This window comes from Aethina tumida, chromosome 6, assembly GCF_024364675.1.
Source record: "Aethina tumida isolate Nest 87 chromosome 6, icAetTumi1.1, whole genome shotgun sequence".
Taxonomy (NCBI): domain Eukaryota; kingdom Metazoa; phylum Arthropoda; class Insecta; order Coleoptera; family Nitidulidae; genus Aethina; species Aethina tumida.
In genome coordinates, this window is record NC_065440.1 from 12,828,467 (window position 1) to 12,850,239 (window position 21,773).

The following is a 21,773-nucleotide window of genomic DNA, read 5'->3' on the forward strand; positions in this document are numbered from 1 at the left end:
GATAATACAAATTGACATCAGACTTTTATTTAGATTCTTTAAAAATAACAATTTCATTACCTAAAATAGTCTTATTTGTTAAATAATTTGCAATTAATAATGACTAATTGATTTTTAAAATTTTTTTAAATAATAATTCAGTGATAAAAATTAAAAAACACATCGAATACAAGATAACAAATAACACAAAAATAGGTTTAAAATCGCCAATTGTTAAAAATTTGTTACCCTCCCCTGGGGGTACATCAGGAGGAGTAATATCCTTGATAAACTTCTCCATGGTCCCGCTTTCGGTAATCCAATAAATAATCTCCCGAACCTTTTTGTAATAGGGGAAACCCCGCCTCATATAAAAAACTATGGGGTGGCTCAAAATTGGGGGTAAGGCATACATGGCAGCCTTGTTGTTGACCTTGTATTCGTCCAGAAATAAGTTTTTCTCGATGTACGAAGTAGCATACGCCGAATCCTTGAGCGTCGCCACCGACTTAAAGCATTCGGGAATGTCGCTACAACCAACCAAACGGGAATAGTAACTGTAACCCTTTAAATATCTCGTCTTGGTCGCGTAAATTTTCAACTGCAAATTGCTGTCGATCATCTTCTGTTCAGTACCGTACCTCTCGTCGTTGGTTTGGTTGGCCAGGGCGCTGATCAGAAACGTGTAAAATATGATGTTCAAAAACAGATTGAGAACCAACAACAAGCCAAACAACACCCTCAACTCGTGACCTCGGGGCAACACCACGGTGGTACCGATCACGGCCGCGTAGCCATTAAGGAATGCATCCCCCCAACCCATCGCACCCAAACTGGCACACAGCACCACGATGGTAACGAAGACCACCAGAATGGAAAGCACCACGTACGGATCGACGGCGATGTGAAAATTCTTGGTTGGTTCGTGCGGTACGAACCATCCGAACTGGTTGAAGGTGTAGGATGGGGTGGCGTGGAACGTGGTCGCCCTCTCGAAAGTCAAAGAGTAGCCGTGGATGGCGACGTCAGCCGTCTTCTCCTGCAGCAACCCCAACAAACCTGTGGCGGTACCGTTGGGCAACACCTCTCCGGTGCTCATCGACGGGTCGTGTTGGAAATACCGGAAGGTGACGTTCATGAGATCACCCACTAGGTTTATTAGTTTCTGTTCGATGCCTTGCGGCGTTGATTGGATTCTGGAAGTCGTACCGTTTGAAGTGTTCATTATGTAGGGCCACTCGTTACCTGAAAAACACCATTGCAAGACTTGCTGGAAGATATTGTCTAGTTATAGTACCTAGAAGAACCGTGTATTCGTTTTTGGGTCTATTGTGATATATTTTAGTACCATTATTGTGCACCAGCTTGCCATTGTGGCAATAGTTGACGTCTTTCATGATGTCATTCCAGACGCAGCTCCTAAAATTGCACTGCAAGTTTTTAGACACATAACAATTGTAATTGTTATCTCCAACTGCTGCGACAATGAAGCCGTTTATGTCTTCATTTTGTAACATTTTGATGATGTTTTCGACGCGTTGTTCCAAAACTACGATCAACATTTTAACACTATTGTTCCAATAAATGTTCTTCAACTTAAGCAACCTCAGAACCTCATCCAAGTCACCACCTTTCTTTACCACCACAACGTAGTTAGCATCTGAGAAGCTGGCTGGAGTGTCACGACGTATTTTGCCAACGAAATAACTCCAGCGCACCTCCTCAAACAACTTGCGCACCAAATAGTCCTCAACAATCCTGTTGTCGTTCAAAACCACCTCAAGGGGTTTGGAATAAGTGGTCTCAATTAAATAATTTTCGATTACAGTCTTAAGACAGCCCCACAAATAGAGGTGCTCCTCCCTCTCCACAATTAGGTTGCATGATGTCGCGGTGATTAAATAAAGCACGGCCAACAACCTGAACATAATCATATTAAATGGGGGCCTGACTGCCGCGTGTCACGGATCAAAAGTTAACATTTAATCGATGGGAATATTAAATTAGGGGTTTATTTATTCGTAGCAAATACATGTATATAATTATAATGAAAAATATTATCTGTGTGTAAAATGTTTGATTTAATATTGCCCTAGTACAAACAGTTATGTTATTTTTATTATTTTATTGTTTGGTTCTTTTTATTATGGTGTTTCCTGTTTTAATTCGAGAGTGATAAAATCTGGTAACAACAACAGCAACAACGAATGTTGAAAATATGTTTGATAAACAAACAAATAATTAATTCAATTGATAATTAGGTATACTTGTGTGTGCAATAAAAAATTGTGCTTAAGTTGTTTTTTACATGTACATACTTGTAATTTTGTTGTAACAATTAAAACACAGAAAAAAATTAACGAGGTCGAGATCTGCAGACCAACAACTGTTTGACTGGGAACTTAGGAAGTATTTCTGGACGTGAGCCATTCAGGAATATCGAGAAGGAATCGAATATCGACCGTTTTTAAATAAGAATCTCAAGACAAGTAATAAATATATAAAAATAAATTACCACTGTCAGTATTTTAGTTTGTCGCAATATTTTTCTATATCAGATCATTTATATCATATTAAATTTTTGGATCCATCCTCAGATTAAAGACCTAGGATAAAATAATTAAAAATTGAAATAAATAAAAATTCATTTTATTCATTGAATAATTAATTACTTTAATTAATGAGTTCTCCTTTCTTGAAAATTTCCTGAAAGCATTCTGGAAGTTATTTTTATTGTCACGACTGTCTGAAATAAAAGTACATATGTACAACGTCTATTTCTATTTTTACCAGCTAATCAGTTCTATTGACAATCTAATCTGATTCGATATTGTTATACGTGAAAAAAATTATTTATCATTAATCAAAAAATAAATGTTTTTATAAATTTGGTTTTCACATTCATGTAAAAAAACTAACGTATACTTGCTTAGTAACATTTACTTTACATTATAAATAAATAGATAAACTAATTCTATGAAATTAGATTCCACTAAGTGATCATTCTTGGTCACATATTTACTTTGTAAAAACTAAAGAGTTCCACTTTACGTCACTGTCTGGCAGTTTAAAGTAGCTTTTTACTCATAAGGAAACGGCATGAGACAGTGTCGGCATTTCTAACGACAGGTGTAATGGGATTTTTAAGAAAATGTTCCAAATCCACCCAATATTTAGCAGTGCATTGGCCACATTCGACAAACGGATAAAGGAAGAATTCACTCAACATCATCACCACTTCGTCCTTGTTGAACGGTTCGATTTTATGGAAGTCTTAGAAAAGTAGTTCATAATCCTGAAGGTGGTGTAAAGATCGACGGAACTCTCCAAATCCTCCATGATCAAAATGGAGGACTTCCTAACGTGACACTGTCCGGTCATCAGATAGCAGTTCTGCAAGAACCTCCTACCCTGAAACACGAACAACTTACCACCCTTCTTCGTATTGAACATCCTGAGCAGAGGATGTTCGAAGGGCACCTGAATGGGCGTCGCATTTTCCGGCACCACGTTGTTGGCGTTGGTGAACAAAATCACTTTGACTTGAATGTCAATGGGTCCGTATTTGCTGCACACTTGCAGGTACGAGTTTTCGTACTGATCCAGGTCGTAGAACGCCTTCACCGAACTCTTACGTTCGTCCTTGTGCTTCACCTGGCACACGAACAGGTACGGCTCGTTCTCGTACTCCAGATGGATGACCACGTCGTCCAACTTGCAGAAGTCCTTCGCATTTGTTTGCAGGGAAAGCTATTTGATGGATTTGTTTAGTCCAGCTTTATGGTCTGTGGGTCAGTATTAGCTCTTCGTAGCAGATGTCCAAGGGAGGATCTTATTTAGTACATTATTTGTATGATAATTTATATATAAATAATTTAAATTTTTAGTAATAAACTTATACAATTCTGATTCTCCTCAATTTACAAAGTAGTACAAATATTTTGTACTGAAATTTAAATTAAACTAACAATAATAAGTCTATTTAATTAGCAACTCAATCATTATTGAAATATGTATTTCGTTGTTTAGAATAAACAGTTACAATGTATATATAATAACTAAATAAATGAAAAACTTTATTAACTGATACTTTATTTTCAGGATTATTAATACTTAACACAATATTATATACAAATTTTTAAGTCCTTAAGGTTTAAATGTTTGGTCACTAATTAAAATATATTTTAATATTATTCTAGACACAACACTAGAATAATTCCCTCCATAGATACCATTTCTGGACTAAATTAATATAATTTAGACATGTGTTGGAATTTTTTAAAGCATATAAGCCATCTTTTCTTTAAAATCTTCAACAATATTTTCAATTATTTTGTCTCTATCTTCCTTTTCCATCTTTGGATACATTTCAATGCATAGTTTATTTAAAAAATGTTCATCAAAAATTACTGACTGAAAATTAAAATTTGAACTAATTTTTGTCAATAAATCTTCTTCTTTGTTATAAATTATTGTGTACACAAATGAATACACATTTTCATTAGTTTTGTTCAAAGATTGTAGATTTATATAACCATTTAGCACCTTAAATCCAAATAAAGATTTAGTCAAAAATAAATAATCAATAATACAGTGTTCAATAGAATCGATGGACTTCCAGTCTTTCACAGAATTTAATACGTTCTTCAAATTATCTTCACTAATTCTAATAACTTCTATCTTGTTATTTTCAATTCTTAAAAAATTATTTTCTACATAAGACAGTGCCAGAATCAAAGGCGTCCTTCCCAAAAAATCTTTGCTATTAATATTTTGTTGATTTAACATCAAAGAATTAATCAATCTTTCGTCCTGATTCAAAATTGCCGTGTGCAGAGGCAAATTTTCACAAATAATCATGTCGAAATAGCGACGAACATTATATAAAGCCAGGTTGGAGTAAAGCGAGGGCCACAGCCTCCAATACAACTCCTTCCTTCGGAAGACCTTCTCCGACAAATAATAAGCACAAAGGAATTCAGCGTAAGTCTGGTGCATAAAAACTGGCTCTGTGTCGTGGAATTTCGTCACAATCGTGTTCCTCTTGTAACGAGTTACAAATTCCGCAATGGCAACCTTCAATTCATCCACGTCTACGTGAATCAGATCCAGAATTTCAGGAGGCAGCAGTGCCTTGCACGCCATTTTTTTCACACAAATAAAACTCATGGTGTCAATTTCATTGATGTAGTGGTCGATTAAAAATGACTTGTACAGTTTTACAACGCAGAACTTGTCTTGTTTTATGTCCTCCAAACATTCCCTGAAGACGACGGCGAAATTTTGAATCTGCAAAGGGGTCGACAGCAAATCCTCGGGGATTTTACTTTTAATTAATTGAAATATTGATTCGTTAACATCATTTCCGTATTTCTTAATTAGTAAATGTTTGCAGTCGTCGAAGTTTACAGTCTTAACTCTTATATCGTTGCACTGACCCTTTAAATGCTTCAAAATATTATAGGGTTGTTTGGATATAAACAAAATTCTAAAGTTGCAACCAAGCAATACATCCAAATTATCCAGATGGTCTTTATAATTATCCAATACCAGTAACACTTGATTGTTCTGCTGATTCAAAATTTTCATCAAAAAATCCACTCCTTCCTCATCTGTTTCCTTCATTTGAATCTTCAATAAATATTTCAGGAACGTCTCACTGTTAGCTGTGTTTTCTTTGAAACCCTTATGCCAGTCCAGATTCAAATACAAAATCCAATAAACAAAAGGTTTCAATATTTGCTTTTGAATCACTGTCGTTTTTCCAGTTCCATCTTTGCCTGTCATGATGCTGAATAATTTCTTACTCGTCATAATTTCGTGCACGAGCTCATCGTCATCGATTTCTTTGTCGTTGAAGATCAATTTCTGGTTGATAACGTTCTCCGTCAAGTTCTGAGCGAAGGTTGGACACAACGAAATTCCTTTCTTGAACTGCAGATACAAATCGGATGACAGTTCTTGCTCCTCTCTAACCAGCTCACTTAAAATTATCTGGGTATTGTTGACTGTCATTGCTAGGTCTTGCGGCTTGACCGTTAATTTACTTGCACGGAAAGTTTCAGTAAATATTTCCGATGGCATGTCTTCATTGACAAGCACTATTGGAAGTTTGAGTAGTTCTTTATTGAGCAACAACTCAATTTGAGGTTTGCTCATCTGATTGTACTTCACGATTAAAGGTATTTGCCTTATGGACCAAAGCAGAAAGAATAAATCTTTATACAATAAAGGTGCGTAAGTTTGTTTACGGGCTGCGTAAACTTTTAAATGAGTCTTTTTAAATATGTCGTCCAGGATGTGTTGAGGTAGGAAAGAGTTCCATTTTATATCACCGTTTGGCAGTTTAAAGTAGTTTTTTACTCGTGAGGCAACGGCTGATGAAACAATGTCGGCGTTTCTAGCGACAGGTGTAACGGGATTTTTAAGAAATTGTTCCAAATCCACCCAATATTCAGCAGTGCATTGGCCACATTCGACAAACGGATAGAGGATGAATTCACTCAACATCATCACCACTTCGTCCTTGTTGAACGGTTCGATTTTATGGACCATAGTCTTAGAAAAGTAGCTCAGAATCCTGTCGGTGGTGTAAAGATCGACGGAACTCTCCAAATCCTCCATGATCAAAATGGAGGACTTCCTAACGTGACACTGTCCGGTCATCAGATAGCAGTCCTGCAAGAACCTCCTACCCTGAAACACGAACAACTTACCGTCCTTCTTCGTATTGAACATCCCCAGCAGGGGATGTTCGAAGGGCACCTGAATGGGCGCCGCATTTTCCGGCACCACGTTGTTGGCGTTGGTGAACAAAATCACTTTGACTTGAATGTTGGGCCCGTATTTGCTGCACACTTGCAGGTACGAGTTTTCGTACTGGTCCAGGTCGTAGAACGCCTTCACCGAACTCTTACGTTCGTCCTTGTGCTTCACCTGGCACACGAACAGGTACGGCTCGTTCTCGTACTCCAGATGGATGACCACGTCGTCCAAGTTGCCGAAATCCTTCGCGTTTGTTAGCAGGGAGAAGTGTTTGATGGATTTGTTCAGTGCCAGCTTTATGGCCATGTGGGTCAGTATTAGCTCTTCGTAGCGGATGCCCAAGTTTGTGGCTTTCTGTAGACGTGATCATTTTGTATGGTGATTAAGATTAGATGTGTACTGATATGTTTTACCTTGACGGCCTCCAATTCGATTTTGTCGAGGGAACTACAAGATTGTGGCCTCTAAAATACAAATTAGTATTATAATTATAATTCGATAAAGTATTTATCCCCCAGGGAACCATATTATGTCAAAATGTTGAAATGAATTTATAAATTTTCAGTTGAGTTTATTATTTATAACTTACTATAGATTGTACTGGTCGGCGTGATCGTCTATCAAAGGCACCCTATATAATAAATAAATAAATAATAAAATAAAAATAATACAGTCAGTGAAATAAAATATGTATTAATTGTTTTACCTTTACGTCCTCCCATTCGATTTTGTCGAAGGAATTAGAAGAGTGTGGCCTCTAAAATACGATTAGTTCTAAGTTATTATCATAATTATAATTTTATAATGTATTTATCCCACAGGGAAGCACATTTTGTCAAAATATGTAAATGAATTTATAAATTTTCAGTTGATTTATTGTTTATACTTACTATAGATAGTTTGCGTAATCGTCTATCAAAGTCTATCATCTATATAATAAATAAAATAAAAATTATAGAATCAGTGAAATAAAATATGTATTAATTGTGTACTGATAAATTTTACCTTAATAGGTTCCCTTTGGAAATCTTTGCTAGAAGTAGAGGGTTGTGCTTCCTAAAAAAATAATTATAAATTTTCAGTCGATAAATCAGTTAAAATAAATATTTAATAATTGTGAACTGATCAGTTTTACCTTGAAATGTTCCCATTTGATTTCATTATTGATATAAGGAAATTCTGCTATCTAAAAATTGATTAGAAAATTAAAAATTATGTCGTGAGAATTCACCATTTAATTTGATAACATATTTTATTTTCAGGAAATAAATAAGCACGTGTGTTAAAAAATTGATTTTATATATTTTCAGTTGATCAGTTTAATCAGTTAAAGTAAATCTTATTATTAACTGTGTATTAAACTTTTACCTTAACAATTATATTTGTATTGTCTATATATATATATTATATGTATTTTTTACATTATATTATTATTATATGTATTTATTATATTATTTACATTTATAATGAAGCACATTTATAAAATATTAGTAATAAATCATTTAATATTATATGTTGTTTAATTTTATATTTAATTAAAATTGATAACCTACTTTTAAGTTAATAGCTCTTTGGAAAATCATCTAAAGTAGTTGAAGCTAAATAAATATTTTAAACAGTTACTTACTTGTTTAGCCTTTTTTGCATTTTTACTTAGAAATGGATTATCATTAGCGTCGTAATTCTAAAATGAAATTTAAAAATTATGTCGTGAGAATTCACCATTTAATTTGATAACATATTTTATTTTCAGGAAATAAATAAGCACGTGTGTTAAAAAATTGAATTTATATATTTTCAGTTGATCAGTTTAATCAATTAAAATAAATCTTATTATTAACTGTGTATTAAAGTTTTACCTTGACAATTATATTTGTATTGTATATATATTATACGTATTTTTTACATTATATTATTATTATTATTATATGTATTTATTATATTATTTACATTTATAATGAAGCACATTTATAAAATATTAGTAATAAATCATTTAATATTATATGTTGTTTAATTTTATATTTAATTAAAATTGATAACTTACTTTTAAGTTAATAGCTCTTTGGAAAATCATCTAAAGTAGTTGAAGCTAAATAAATATTTTAAACAGTTACTTACTTGTTTAGCCTTTTTTGCATTTTTACTTAGAAATGGATTATCATTAGCGTCGTAATTCTAAAATGAAAATTAAAAATTATGTCGTGAGAATTCACCATTTAATTTGATAACATATTTTATTTTCAGGAAATAAATAAGCACTTGTGTTAAAAAATTGAATTTATATATTTTCAGTTGATCAGTTTAATCAGTTAAAGTAAATCTTATTATTAACTGTGTATTAAAGTTTTACCTTGACAATTATATTTGTATTGTATATATATTATATGTATTTTTTACATTATATTATTATTATATGTAAACAGTTACTTACTTGTTTAGCCTTTTTTGCATTTTTACTTAGAAATGGATTATCATTAGCGTCGTAATTCTAAAATGAAAATTTAGTATAAAATATAATATTTAAAAAGATTAGTGTTAATAAGTACTTACTTGATAAGTATTATTTCTCCAAGACATTCTAAACTTTTTACATTTCCACAAAACTTATATATAATTAATATTTAGTATACAGAATAGAAATTTAATAAAATATTTATCTTGAAAGACGCATGCAATCGTTAAGATTAACCTTATCTTATCTTGTATAGACAGTTATATAAACATAAAAAGATTCGTTTTATCATATTTATTTATAAGTCATTGTTAAGTGTTTTTTTTTTTCTTCATTCAGACTTACCAGTTATATTATAATATTATAAATATTTAATAAATAATTGAAATAGTAATAAAATCACCATCAAATAAAAAACTACTGAGAACAATCAATTAAAATCAGTCTTCTCCGGGTAATCATTTACTGACCTTTAACCCTCGTAAAAACGTACACTGAGATACACTAAACTTGCAACAGAAGTTGTAAAACATAAAAATAATTTAATAAGTAAAGATTAGCCCTAAATTAAAGTAATAAAATAAAAATCACTTTAATTGATTAACTTTTTTTTTCCAGTAAAACTAACAATAGTTCCCAATGACAATATCGGTGTAGTTCAGTGTACAACCAACAAAACATCGCATTTGACAGACGTCAAATTTTTGGTGAATGTTATTGCGATTAAATTATGTCCGATTTGGTCGCGAAATGCGTTCTACGCGTGGAGGTGGACGAAAAGGACGAACAGTCGGGTAAGACGGACCTGTTCGAAACGTTAAAAGGGTTAGGTTACCCACAATTTGTTTTTTATGGTAATAGAGTCCCGCGGTGCGGAGGCTGTCTCGCAGTCGGACCATAAGAAGGCGCGGGGCTCGCGCAAGGTGCGCGACATCAGCGTGGAGACGTTCCCCAGTCGGCTGGAGGGCGCCAGAGATGATTGGGGTCTGTTGCCTTTCTGTTCGAGGGAGACCACTCCTCTCACCGATAAGGAACCACTGGACGACAAAACGGAGATCGGGTTCTTCAGTGGGAATCCCTTTGTCGAAATCACCAAGGGTATACTTCATTTGTACAAGGAAGAGTATGTTTATGACTGTCTTGTTTTGTTATCTGAGTCCTATTACTGTGGTTTGCTTTGCAGTGTATTGACGAGTAGGTGCGACTCTCTGACCCTTTGTATTATTGGCGTACCAACCTCGATGACTTGTCACGACTTGCTTTCTTTTACTGCCCCTTGTCATGTTGATATTGCACACATAAGGATTCTCAGAGATGGTTCACCGAATCAGTACATGTCACTGCTTACGTAAGTGCAAATCCAAAATAAATCAGCTTTAGTCATGGAAAAGTTTAATACTATACTATACTTATCTGATATAATTAATAGTATAATGAGGATGTCAAGAAAAGTTTACTGCGCATGAGCAGTTAACTACCACAGTATAAATTTTACTTTGTGGTTTAGTTTCAGAAATCATGAGGCTGCAATGGAGTTTTACGCCACCTTCAACGGCATACCGTTCAGTAATTTGGAACCAGAATCGATTTGCAGGGTAGTTTGGGTCTCAAACGTCGAATGGGCTCACGACGATCAACCGCCACCAGGACACACTGAACTCCCCATTTGTCCAGTTTGTTTAGGTATTAATTGCCCTTATAATCACGCTAGATGTCTTACTTTGCGAAATAAAGTTATATTACTAGATTAAGTTTCCACTGTAAAGTAATCTTATTGAATCATTTAAAACATAATGAACGATTTACAGAGCGCATGGACGAGTCGGTAGATGGCGTGCTGACGATACTGTGCAACCACGCCTTCCACGCCAACTGCCTGGAGCAGTGGGGCGACCTGACGTGTCCGGTGTGCCGCTGCGTCCAGAGTCCGGAACAGGCGGAGGGCTCGGAGTGTGAACAGTGCGCCAAACGCACCGACTCGCCCACCTCCCCCGACAGTCTGTGGATCTGCCTGATATGCGGCCACGTAGGCTGCGGTCGCTACCAGGGTGGCCATGCCGCCTCCCACTACAGGGAGACGGGACACTGTTACGCTTTGCAGCTGGGCTCGCACCGTGTGTGGGACTACAAGGGAGACAATTTCGTGCACAGGTTGCTGCAGAACAAGGCGGACGGAAAGCTGGTGGCGGCGGAAGGGCCGCCGCCCACCGACATGGAGTGTGCGCAGGAGAAGGTCGACTCGGTGCAGCTTGAGTTTACATACTTGCTGACGTCGCAGCTCGACGAGCAGCGCATGTATTTTGAGGAGAAAATATCCAAGTAATGTTTTCAATGTACTCTCTTATATAAAGTTGATTATTAACTTAACTTTTAGAATTGAGAATGAATTTTTGGACGACATAATACGGCTGAGGGAAGAGATCAATCGGCTGGCTGAGGACAACGACCGACTGAAACAGAATGTGTCCACACTTACTAAAGATAAACTAGCATTAGAACGTAAATTATCTCAGCAAACTGTCAAGTACATACGTGTAATAAATAAATCTGCACGAATTTTAATAATCATAAATTTAATTACAGATTGAACACAGCATTGCACGAGCTGCACGACGAGCGACAGCTGGGCAAAGCGTTGAGAAAAAACCAAAACGGTTGGCAAACCAAACTGACCGCAATGGAAGAACAATATAACAAATTGAAGGAGAGTAAGGAAAAAGAGGAGACTGATTTGAAGGAACAATTGAGGGATCTCATGTTTTACATAGAAGCACAGAATGTAATGTACACAATTTATTGAATGTTGTACTAAAATTATAAATTTGTTTAATCGTTACAGAAAATTGAAAAGAGCGAGGTGAAGGAAGAAATTGCATCTGGTACGGTCACCATCGCGGATCCACCTCAGCAGCCCAAGAGGAAGGGGAAAAAGAAGCGTTGACTTTTATTTATATTGGAATTTATTTTTTATTTGCCGTTATTACATACTTTAGATAAAATGTGTTTCTTATATTCGTTATAATATAAATATATGATATTTCTGATATTGTTTTGTTTTTAATTGGCGATATTAGTACATCGAGTGTATAACTAACAGATTAATTATTTTTTAGAAATTGATAAAAGTAAGGCGGCGGTATCTAGTTTAATAATACCAACCAGTTGCCAGTGCATAGACCAGTGGGATATGTATATGAAGTTCATAAATAATAATGAACGTTTCTCAAATTTTCCCACTAGCGACATCTAGTTCAAATATCCTGAACCCTAAAAATAAATTTTACAGATTACTTGAAATTGTTCCGGCGACATCTCTACACCAAGTGCCTAATTTACAACTGACGTTTACATAAATCTGTAATTTTTAATTGCAAAGTTGACTATATTTAGACTAGATGGCGCCAGCTTACTTAATATGTACACTAGCGACATGTGTATATCAAAAGATAAACCATTATCCTTTACATCATTCTGTAATTTTTAATTGCATGGTTGACTATGTTTAGACTAGATGGCACCAGCATACTATTATTTTTTACATTATTCTGTAATTAATAATTGCAAAGTTGGGAATCATTGAACTAGATGGCGCACTGTACTTTTCCCACTTTGTTACTTTTGAATAATTCAATGACCCCCAACGTATCATTATTCTGAATAATTAGCTTGACTTTATAAGTCTGTAAACTAAAGGAAATCAATTACGTCCATGTCCATGTAATACATAAAATTATTATTTTAGCAGACACAACACAATCGGGCACTGCAGGTTCTAGTTTTTGTTAATTGATGAAAAGAAACAATTTAGTGCTGTCACAGTGATTTTGTTTAGTTTGTTATCATTTTAGAGATCTATATAAGATTCCGATAAAAGTAGCAAATAAAAATACACTTATTTATTTAATATATTGGTCTCTTCTTTAAGGGTACTTGGCGTTATTTAATACAATTAGTGTAGTGATGTTGTATAGTTTAAATATATAGTGAGCATATAGCTTCAATATTACATTACAATCTTTATTGCAATTAACTCTTACTTCTTCCTTAGTCTGGATAGATAGAAAAAATAGTCATTTTGGTTTTATGTAAAATAAGATGCTTTTAAAAAATCATAATTGTTTTCTCAATATGTTATCAAAACATATTTTATTACAAAGGAGATGTGACCTTCATCCCTTTCTCTTTATGCTTAATATAATATTCATTTTGTATTTGGTGTTCTTCTAAATAAAAACATATAATTAATTAATCTCAATAGTTTTGATACGAAAATATTTTTAATTTAAAATAATTAAATATATATTAAGTATATAAAAAAAACTTACTGGTTATTTCAAGTAATGGAACAAATGGAATATTCTCATTATTACATATATTTATTGAAGATAAACTTTTAGCTTCAAATCTCTCCACGAGATCTTAAACAAAAACACCAAAAACGTTTAAACATGTCACTTCATTTCACATCCTAATATTAACAATATTAACAACTCTAATAACAACAATAACAAGAATAATAAGCAAAATTCATAAGAGAATCGCAAACTTTAAATAAAACAGGGAATTAGACAGCAAGTAAATAACGTAAATGCGTCACTGACGTCAAATTTGAAAATGCTGCGTTGCCAAGTTTTTGTAGGGGAAATTATGTTAAATAACACTCCAAATATTAAAATATTAATGTTAGTTTATCCTTGTAAGCCAGTTATAATAAAATTAATAAAAATATATATAAATACTGTATGTTTTCTTCAAGTACACAAGTAAATAAATTGTTTGATAAAATAAATATGGCAACATACAATGGGGGCAATTTCAATCAGCTGATTCCAATTGGATTATGTGTTTTTGTACATGACAGTTCCAATTTGATTTCGATCATGCCGGTATGAGCGCACCATGAACGGAAACGATGCAAAACCGTGGGACCGTCCGTGGTCAATGGACGAGATCATAGAACAATCGGACAAGTGGAATCTGGCCGGCGACGCGGCACTACTAGCCACTGTGTCAAACTTCGCTAACGTAATTCGCCTTAATCGATAATTTTGTGGCACTGTTTGTTTGTTGTTGTAGAACCTGCTGACGAGAACGTCGAACCTGAACAACAACATTGAAGGGCTGTTGAACAGTCTGAACGAGACCGCCGTTAAGTTGGACCTGGCCCAAAATGAGTTCTCCAGCCTCAGGAATTGTCAGTTCATCGAAAGTCGCGTCTACGAGGACGACGAAACGCTGGAAACGGAACAGCCCCAGGAACAGAATGAGAGTGTGTCTGAGGACAGGGACAAAAAGATAACTGAAATCATATCCACCGGTTTGGAAATAATGGATAAATACTATGATAAAGTCACTGTACCAGTGAGTGATTCAGAGGATGATGAAGAAACAAATTACGTCCTAAAACCCAAAGATCTTTACGTGAATAGGCCACTACCATACATTATAGGCACCGATGAGTGGCACAAAGAATCTCACATTGGACTAGAGGACTCAGAAGTTGAAAGTGAATCAGAGAAAAGTTTGGAGGAGTATAGCTCTGACTCTGAGTCTGACGTTTCATTAACATCCCAATTTTCCAAAAGAAACAACGTGAGTATCACTAATTTACTGTTAAACTAATTTGTTATTTTAATCAGTGCATTATTCATGGGTGTTTCAATTATCAAACTTTTATTTTACACGCTCTGTTTAAGTAACACTTACACTGATTTAAATTCAGTTTTATGCTTGTAATTTTACAATTTCATTTAGTTTAATTGTGGCTTAAGTTGAGGGAGGATGGGGAACGTTTTATTTTATTTTCTACAGGTAATTTTAAGTACTTCATTTATTTTGTACATTATTTGCAATTTTATCCAGATTAAGGCCTCAGAAAGCAGCTCAGAGTTGGACATTTCAGCAGGCAAATCCAGCTCCGGCAAACCTGTGGCGAATTCCACCTTCAACGATTCCAGTGAACCAGTTTACACTGAAAACGACTCCTCCAACGCACCTCCTGAAGTAACTCATTTAAATTTTGGTTCTGGTTAACAAAAATTCATTTTATTATTATTACAGCCGTCAGTTTCCACAAGTTTTGCCGAACAATTGAGTGCAAAACTGGGCAAAGTTGTGCAGGACATTCCGGAACCTGAAGTGAACACCAGGCCGATGCAAAAGCCGGCGAAGAGTGGCTTCGGGTTGTTTTCTGATGAGCCGCCGCCTTTGGACGATTTCGAGGACACAGTTCTTCCTAATTCGGCCCAAACTGGATTGTTTTCCGGTGGCAAAGGTCTGTTTGACGACGACGATGACGAGCCTGATCTGTTTGCTGTTAATAATAAGCCGGAGGAGAATAAACCTGTGAAACAGGTAAAATTATATATCTACACTCTAACAATTGATTATTTCTTGTAATGTTCGTAAAAATGAACTTTTTTTTTCGTGACTGTTTGTAAAAGTTCGTCTGAACAAATACAGGATGATTCACCTAATTTATATATTAGAAGTTTATGGGGAACGGGAATAGGTAATGACTTGAAATTTTTATAGTAATTATGACTTGTCTTGAACTATTATTTTGAATAAAGTTTCGTCTCCGGTTTCGCCGGAAGTGACCTCAACTTGGTTATTTTTAATAGAACACTCTGTATATTTTTGCATTTTTAAATTCTAAATGTAATTGCAAATGAAATAGCTGTACCATGTCCTATACCTAAACCCAATAGTTTTTGAGTTATTAATTATATTTTAGAAATTTTGACAGACTGAAGGTTTAATTAAAATGTCTGTAAAGTCACCAATTTTGAAATTGGAAAGTTGAATTTTGGCACACACATTAACCAAGGACCGTTCTATAAGAAACCATAATAGTACTCCCAAATTTGATGCAGCGTTTTCGTTATTTACATTTAATTTTGTGCATCTTAAAACATCAATAACTTTGCTATTTTCAATGGAACACCACGTATGTTTTAGCATAATTAAATTGAATATTAAAACACCTTTTGATTAGTATAAGCATTCTCTGTGCATAAAATGAATGTTAATAGAATAGAACATCTATTGAATAAGTTAGGTGAATCACTCTGTATATAAGGTCCTTTATACGTCAGACTTAATACGTCAAATAATGAATAAAATCTAAATATTTTTTTCTTTTTGCTGAAGAAGATAGAGCTCTTCAAATTAATATTTCCAAAGTTATTTTTTTCTCATATTTCAGTAACTGTAACAATTTTTTTTTATCATTAATATAAAAAAGTAGAAAATTACTGTTAAATATTAAAAAATACAACTATTAATTAGTTAAACACAATATTAATATATAATTTTCAAACTACAGACTACAGAGTTTATAAAAATGTTTTTATTTTTTATTTTATTTTATATTAAAAACAAATAATTCATTTTCATTCATTTCATTTAGTATTTATAAAACATTAATTTAAAATATAAATAAAGGAAATTACTGTTATGTATTAAAAAAACAATTATTAATTAGATAAACAAAATATAATACCTTAATAAATTATAATTATAATTATTATATGTTCAATTAATTAATTTGAAACTAAAAACTAAGAAAAATTAAAAAAATAAATAAAATAAATTAAAAATTAAGCAATCTACTGCAAATATTATAATCAGATATAAATAACATTAAAATGCATTAAATTATTTTTAAAAAAATAATAAAATATTTAATTTAAATTAAAAATATTAAATATTTTATTTAAAATAAAAAATATATAAAATATTTATTAAAAAAACAATAAAATATTTAAATTTAAAATAAAAAAAATAAAATATTTAATTTAGTTAGTATTTAATTTAAATAAACCAGAATGAAAATATTTAATTTTAATAAAAACAATGAAAATATTTATATTAAAATGTTTTAATGATAATAAAAATTTTATATAAGATTAAAAAAGTAATAATAAAATGTTTAATTGTAATAAAAAAGAAGATATTCATTAAAAATTAATATAATATTAAATTTAAATAAAAAATATTTCATTTGAATAAAAAAATAAAACTAATACTGTCTGAATATTTCACTTAACACCATTTATTTTTGACTTTTATTGATTTAATTCAATTTAAAATTAAATTCATAATTAGCAAATTAAATTAAATTTTAATTATTTTACAAATTGCTTTGCATAAAATTAACGTTTTTCATTTTAAGTTTCTTTTTAATATAAAGTTTGACTTTCGTAATTATAGAATTATTGAATTATTTTATGGTTTGTTATTATATAATCTGTTATTTAATGATAATTAAGAAAAAGTCGAAGTAGAAATAAAATAAATAGTAAGTAAATATTAGAATAAAGAAGTCAAAAAATATATTAAATAATATAGATTAAAAATTGAGCAATCTAATAAGAATATTAAGAGGTATAAACAATATTAAATTGTATTAAAATAATAAATATAATGTGAAAAAAACATATTATAAATTAAAGTTTAAATTAACCAAAATATAATTTAGCTGTTGATAAGTAAAAAATTATTAAATAATGATAGTACTTACTAAATTTTCCTAAAATTAGTAAATTGGTTTTAGTAGTCGTTGAGTATCGATAAATACAATATTTATTTTTAATTTTAGTAATCTGAAGTGGGTTCGTTGAAGTTGAATGGAACTAGTACTTAAAAACTACTTTATCTATGCATTGAAATGCAATTCCTGCAAGTACCACGGTTAATCAATAAAGCATTACATAAATCCACACCTAAAACGTAATATAATATTAATGAGAACGCAAAAAACAACTCTTATTACGTAATTAAGATAGAAATAACAATTTGGAATCTTAGAAAATTTGTATATTGTACCTGAAATTGTAAAGCTTTTGGTGGTTATAGGCGACGAACCTCTTCGACAGCGACTCGGACGACGAGGACATGTGGTCCGGCACCAAAGAGCTGAAAAAGCAACCGTTCTTGCAGCCATTCAAGCCGTCCGTTCCATTGCTGGAGGATGAACCACCTGAAATCCAGAAACCGGCTGAAATCAAGAAGCCGGTAGGTGGCGTGTCGTTATTCGGGGACATTTCTAATCTCAATAAACTGCTGAAGAAACGGCGGGACAGTTCTAGTGACAGCTCCGAAGCAGAGCCACCTAAGGTTGAAGAACAGAAGAGTAAAGCTAGTCTATTCGATGATAATAGTCCGGGGGCTGAGGCACAGAAAGTCAAAACAAGTTTGTTTGATGATGATAGTCCTGTTAAGCCACAACAAGGGGCTGGGGCACAGAAAGTCAAAACTAGTTTGTTTGATGATGATAGTCCTGTTAAACCACAACAAGGGGCTGAGCCTCAGAAAGTCAAAACTAGTTTGTTTGATGATGATAGTCCTGTTAAACCACAACAGGCGGCTGAGACTCAGAAAGTCAAAACTAGTTTGTTTGATGATGATAGTCCTGTTAAACCACAACAGAGGGCTGAGGTACAAAAAATCAAAACTAGCCTGTTCGATGATGATTTATTCGAAGACGACTTATTTGCCTCCGTACCCAAGAAAAAATTCACGTCCAGCCTCTTCGATGATGACGACGATGACTCAATATTCGACGACAAACCTAAGGTGACCTCAAAACCGGTTGCCCAACAACAAGAAGTCGCCAAGGAGGACAATATTAAAGAAAGAACTGTAATAGGGGCAGAAAAACCCAAGAAAACCGTTAGCTTATTCGACGACAACCCCCCCAGTGACGACGACGATCTATTCAAACTCCCCAAGAAGTCCCTATTCGGCGACGAAGACGAGGAACCATTCAAAAACCCCGAGGTTACCATCAAGGATCCGTCAGAGCAATCGGAGAAGTCTAGAGTTAGCTTGTTTGACTCCACACCGCCTCCAGACGACGAATGGGACAACACGGATAACATCTTCAACGAGAGGGAAGACTACAACTACAACGAGGGACAGGACAGCACAGTACAACGGTCGGACTTATCCAACGTGGGGCCACCGTCGCTCATCGTAACCGACAGCGGAATCGGCGTTGGGTCCAACACAATTCGGTCCGTACCCTTTAATTAGTCGTACTTAAGTCAATCAATGTATATGTACTTGTAGGAGCTACACGGACGGCGAGAACTCGTTCGTCCCCGACGCCTCGTCCAGCCGCCGCCTCTCGTCCGAGATATTCAGCGACGAGGACAGCGTGTTCATAACGCACCAGCCGCCGTCCCTGGAACGCATACCCGAATCGCCGCCGCCGGACCTGGACACCGTCTCGTACATGGAGATTACCCCCAGCGGCAATCTGGAGGAGTTGGAGCGGGGCGCTGATAGCGATAAGCACAGCGACGACGTAGACGGCGAAATAGAACGCGTGCCGCCGGCGGTGAACGACGACATGAACGTCGCCGCTCTCAAGGAGAAGCTGTTGGCGCAAAGCGCCGACAACAACGTGGTGATGAGGCCCAAGAAACCCGGTGAGTTGTGTTCATCGATTTGTTTCGGTTATTTAATTCGGGTAAACAAACAAAAATGCACCGTTTCAACATTCCAACTATTCGGCGTGATAAGATAAGCAAGACGTTTGTTTATTTTGTTTTAGGTTTACAGCCACCGGGGAGGCTGAGGCACAGTTTGAACATAAACGTGGGAGCTCTCCTTCCTGGCACCGGGCCACCGAAGGTTAGGCCAGTGTCTGCCGTTTTTGAGCACAAGAACGATGAGGTTGAAAAGGTTCCTTCGAGTGAAATCAAAGTGAATAAAGAGGAGGAAAGTTCAAGTGGAATTTTGCACAGCATAACAAAGGTTAGTTATTTAATGTAATAAAATTTGATTACAATTTATAAATTGAATAAATGTATAAAAAATGTTATCAGCAATTACTCATATCTGTAATAAGTATTATTACAGATATTGATTTAATGTACTTGAAATTTTACTTACGTTGGTTTTATCACTACTTGATCCATTAATTAAAATATATTAGATTTGTATCTTGTATTTAATAGCCACTTGTACCTCTCATAATATCTAGGTATTTTAATCAATAAATTCCCGGAAATGGGTTCTGAGTCCTGGAATTTGAAAGGACTCGAACTCATTGACGAGACTTTGTTGACACCATCAACGTTTAACAACTTAAGTGTATAGTTGTCTTAATTTAAGTAATAATATTGTTTATTTTAGGACAGGGCAAAGATCCAGGTGAAAAGGAGGCCGTCCACAAAACGAGGAAGAGAAATTTTGAGGAACTCCGTGGTGGATTTCAACGAGGAGTATCCAATTGAAGAAGACCCGGAGAAGAAGGATGATAAACCACACGCAACCGATATTATTAGTGCTCCACCCCAGGATATTCCTAAGCCAATTGCTGATGATGTGAAAAAGTCTGAAGTAAAAGCCGACACATTTGATGATGGCAAGTTTAATGTCGTCGATAAATCGACTTCCAGTCAAGAAGTTAAGGAGGTTTTACAAACGGATAATATTGTAAATCCACCAGCTACACTGGAAAAAGAAGTTGATGACATATTTAGTGATATTGCGCCTTCCAAGTCACTTTTTGATGCACCTAAAGGTCTTTTTGAAGACGTCACACACAGCGTTTTTGATGATGTGACGGATAAACCACAGTCGGATGCTATCAAACCAATTTCGCACACTGATGATTTCACAAAACCGCCAATTACGACAGATAAGGAAATTGAGGATATATTTAGCGAAGCCGTACCTTCTAAGCCCCTGTTTGATCCACCCAAAGGCCTTTTCGAGGACGTAAAGCAGAACGTTGAAGCCAAAAGTGACAATTCTAACAAGAAAACACAGCCAGAAAAGAAGATAAAAAGTACGACAGATAAGGAAATTGAAGATATATTTAGCGAAGCCGTACCTTCTAAGCCCCTGTTTGATCCACCCAAAGGTCTTTTCGAGGACGTAAAGCAGAACGTTGAAGCCAAAAGTGACAATTCTAACAAGAAAACACAGCCAGAAAAGAAGACGAAAAGTAGTATATTCGATAGCGAAGACGAAGACGACGACCTGTTCACGTCAAAGTCGAAAGTCGTTAAGGAACCGCCGAAAACCACGAAGAAAAGTCTCTTCGACAGCGAAGACGAAGACGACGATTTATTTGCGCCTTCAGTAAAACCACTAAAAGTTCCCCTCAAGAAGAATTTATTTGGGGACGACGAAGATGAAGATCTCTTCGGCTCCTCGAGTAGCAGTTCCAAGACAGGTCTGTTTATTGATTAATTTGCTGTTGTAGTTACTGATGATGTTTCGTTTTATAGGTTTACCCAAAAAGGAAACGATTAAGAAGCCCACGAATTTGTCCGTAAAGAAATTAGAGAATAAAGAGACTGATGATGATCCATTGTCCGAATTTTGGAAGTAGTTTTTTTTATATATATTAGGTGTCAAGCCAAAGTATTGAGCAGTGCAATTCTGTTAATGTTTGTCAAAAGCATGTTGTAGTTATGAGTAATTCCATTAATATATTATTATTTTATAATACTTGTTTTATTTACTTTTACTTTTATTTTTATACTTATCACAGGAAGACCCAAAATATTTATTTACATGTACCCAACTAAAATACAAACCACAGTTTAACGTTAAC

The 21,773-nt window shown here is 34.4% G+C and overlaps 4 protein-coding genes across 13 annotated transcripts; 2 read left to right on the top strand and 2 right to left on the bottom strand.

Moving 5' to 3' along the window:
- Positions 1-56: 56 nt before the first annotated feature.
- Positions 57-2,904, bottom strand: LOC126265998 (uncharacterized). Its single transcript, XM_049969119.1, has 3 exons — positions 1,277-2,904; positions 171-1,224; positions 57-60 (listed from the first exon to the last, which is right to left on the bottom strand). The coding sequence occupies exons 1-3, from the start codon at positions 1,911-1,913 to the stop codon at positions 57-59; spliced, it is 1,695 nt and encodes a 564-aa protein (XP_049825076.1). The 5' UTR covers positions 1,914-2,904.
- Positions 2,905-4,051: 1,147 nt separating this feature from the next.
- LOC109606347 (uncharacterized) lies at positions 4,052-9,760 on the bottom strand. 10 transcript variants are annotated; one of them, XM_049968461.1, is made up of 11 exons: positions 9,295-9,509; positions 9,176-9,232; positions 8,863-8,919; positions 8,372-8,428; positions 7,880-7,930; positions 7,750-7,800; positions 7,635-7,673; positions 7,451-7,501; positions 7,334-7,375; positions 7,158-7,208; positions 4,052-7,098 (listed from the first exon to the last, which is right to left on the bottom strand). In XM_049968461.1, the coding sequence occupies exons 1-11, from the start codon at positions 9,319-9,321 to the stop codon at positions 4,258-4,260; spliced, it is 3,324 nt and encodes a 1,107-aa protein (XP_049824418.1). In that variant the 5' UTR covers positions 9,322-9,509; the 3' UTR covers positions 4,052-4,257. The 10 variants fall into 10 exon arrangements, with proteins under 10 accessions (XP_049824418.1, XP_049824425.1, XP_049824426.1 ...); XM_049968468.1 differs by lacking the exons at positions 9,176-9,232; positions 9,295-9,509 and adding an exon at positions 9,542-9,760; XM_049968469.1 differs by lacking the exons at positions 8,863-8,919; positions 9,295-9,509 and adding an exon at positions 9,542-9,760.
- A 102-nt stretch (positions 9,761-9,862) lies between these two features.
- LOC109607091 (BRCA1-associated protein) lies at positions 9,863-12,242 on the top strand. Its single transcript, XM_020023617.2, has 8 exons — positions 9,863-9,990; positions 10,058-10,319; positions 10,380-10,544; positions 10,704-10,879; positions 11,005-11,515; positions 11,571-11,720; positions 11,780-11,975; positions 12,036-12,242. Exons 1-8 carry the CDS (start codon positions 9,927-9,929, stop codon positions 12,135-12,137), a joined length of 1,626 nt encoding a protein of 541 aa, XP_019879176.1. The 5' UTR covers positions 9,863-9,926; the 3' UTR covers positions 12,138-12,242.
- Positions 12,243-14,044: 1,802 nt separating this feature from the next.
- LOC109603815 (WASH complex subunit 2) lies at positions 14,045-21,665 on the top strand. Its single transcript, XM_049968787.1, has 9 exons — positions 14,045-14,221; positions 14,273-14,788; positions 15,059-15,199; positions 15,257-15,550; positions 18,056-19,215; positions 19,271-19,632; positions 19,758-19,960; positions 20,342-21,389; positions 21,445-21,665. The coding sequence occupies exons 1-9, from the start codon at positions 14,096-14,098 to the stop codon at positions 21,546-21,548; spliced, it is 3,954 nt and encodes a 1,317-aa protein (XP_049824744.1). The 5' UTR covers positions 14,045-14,095; the 3' UTR covers positions 21,549-21,665.
- Positions 21,666-21,773: the final 108 nt, after the last annotated feature.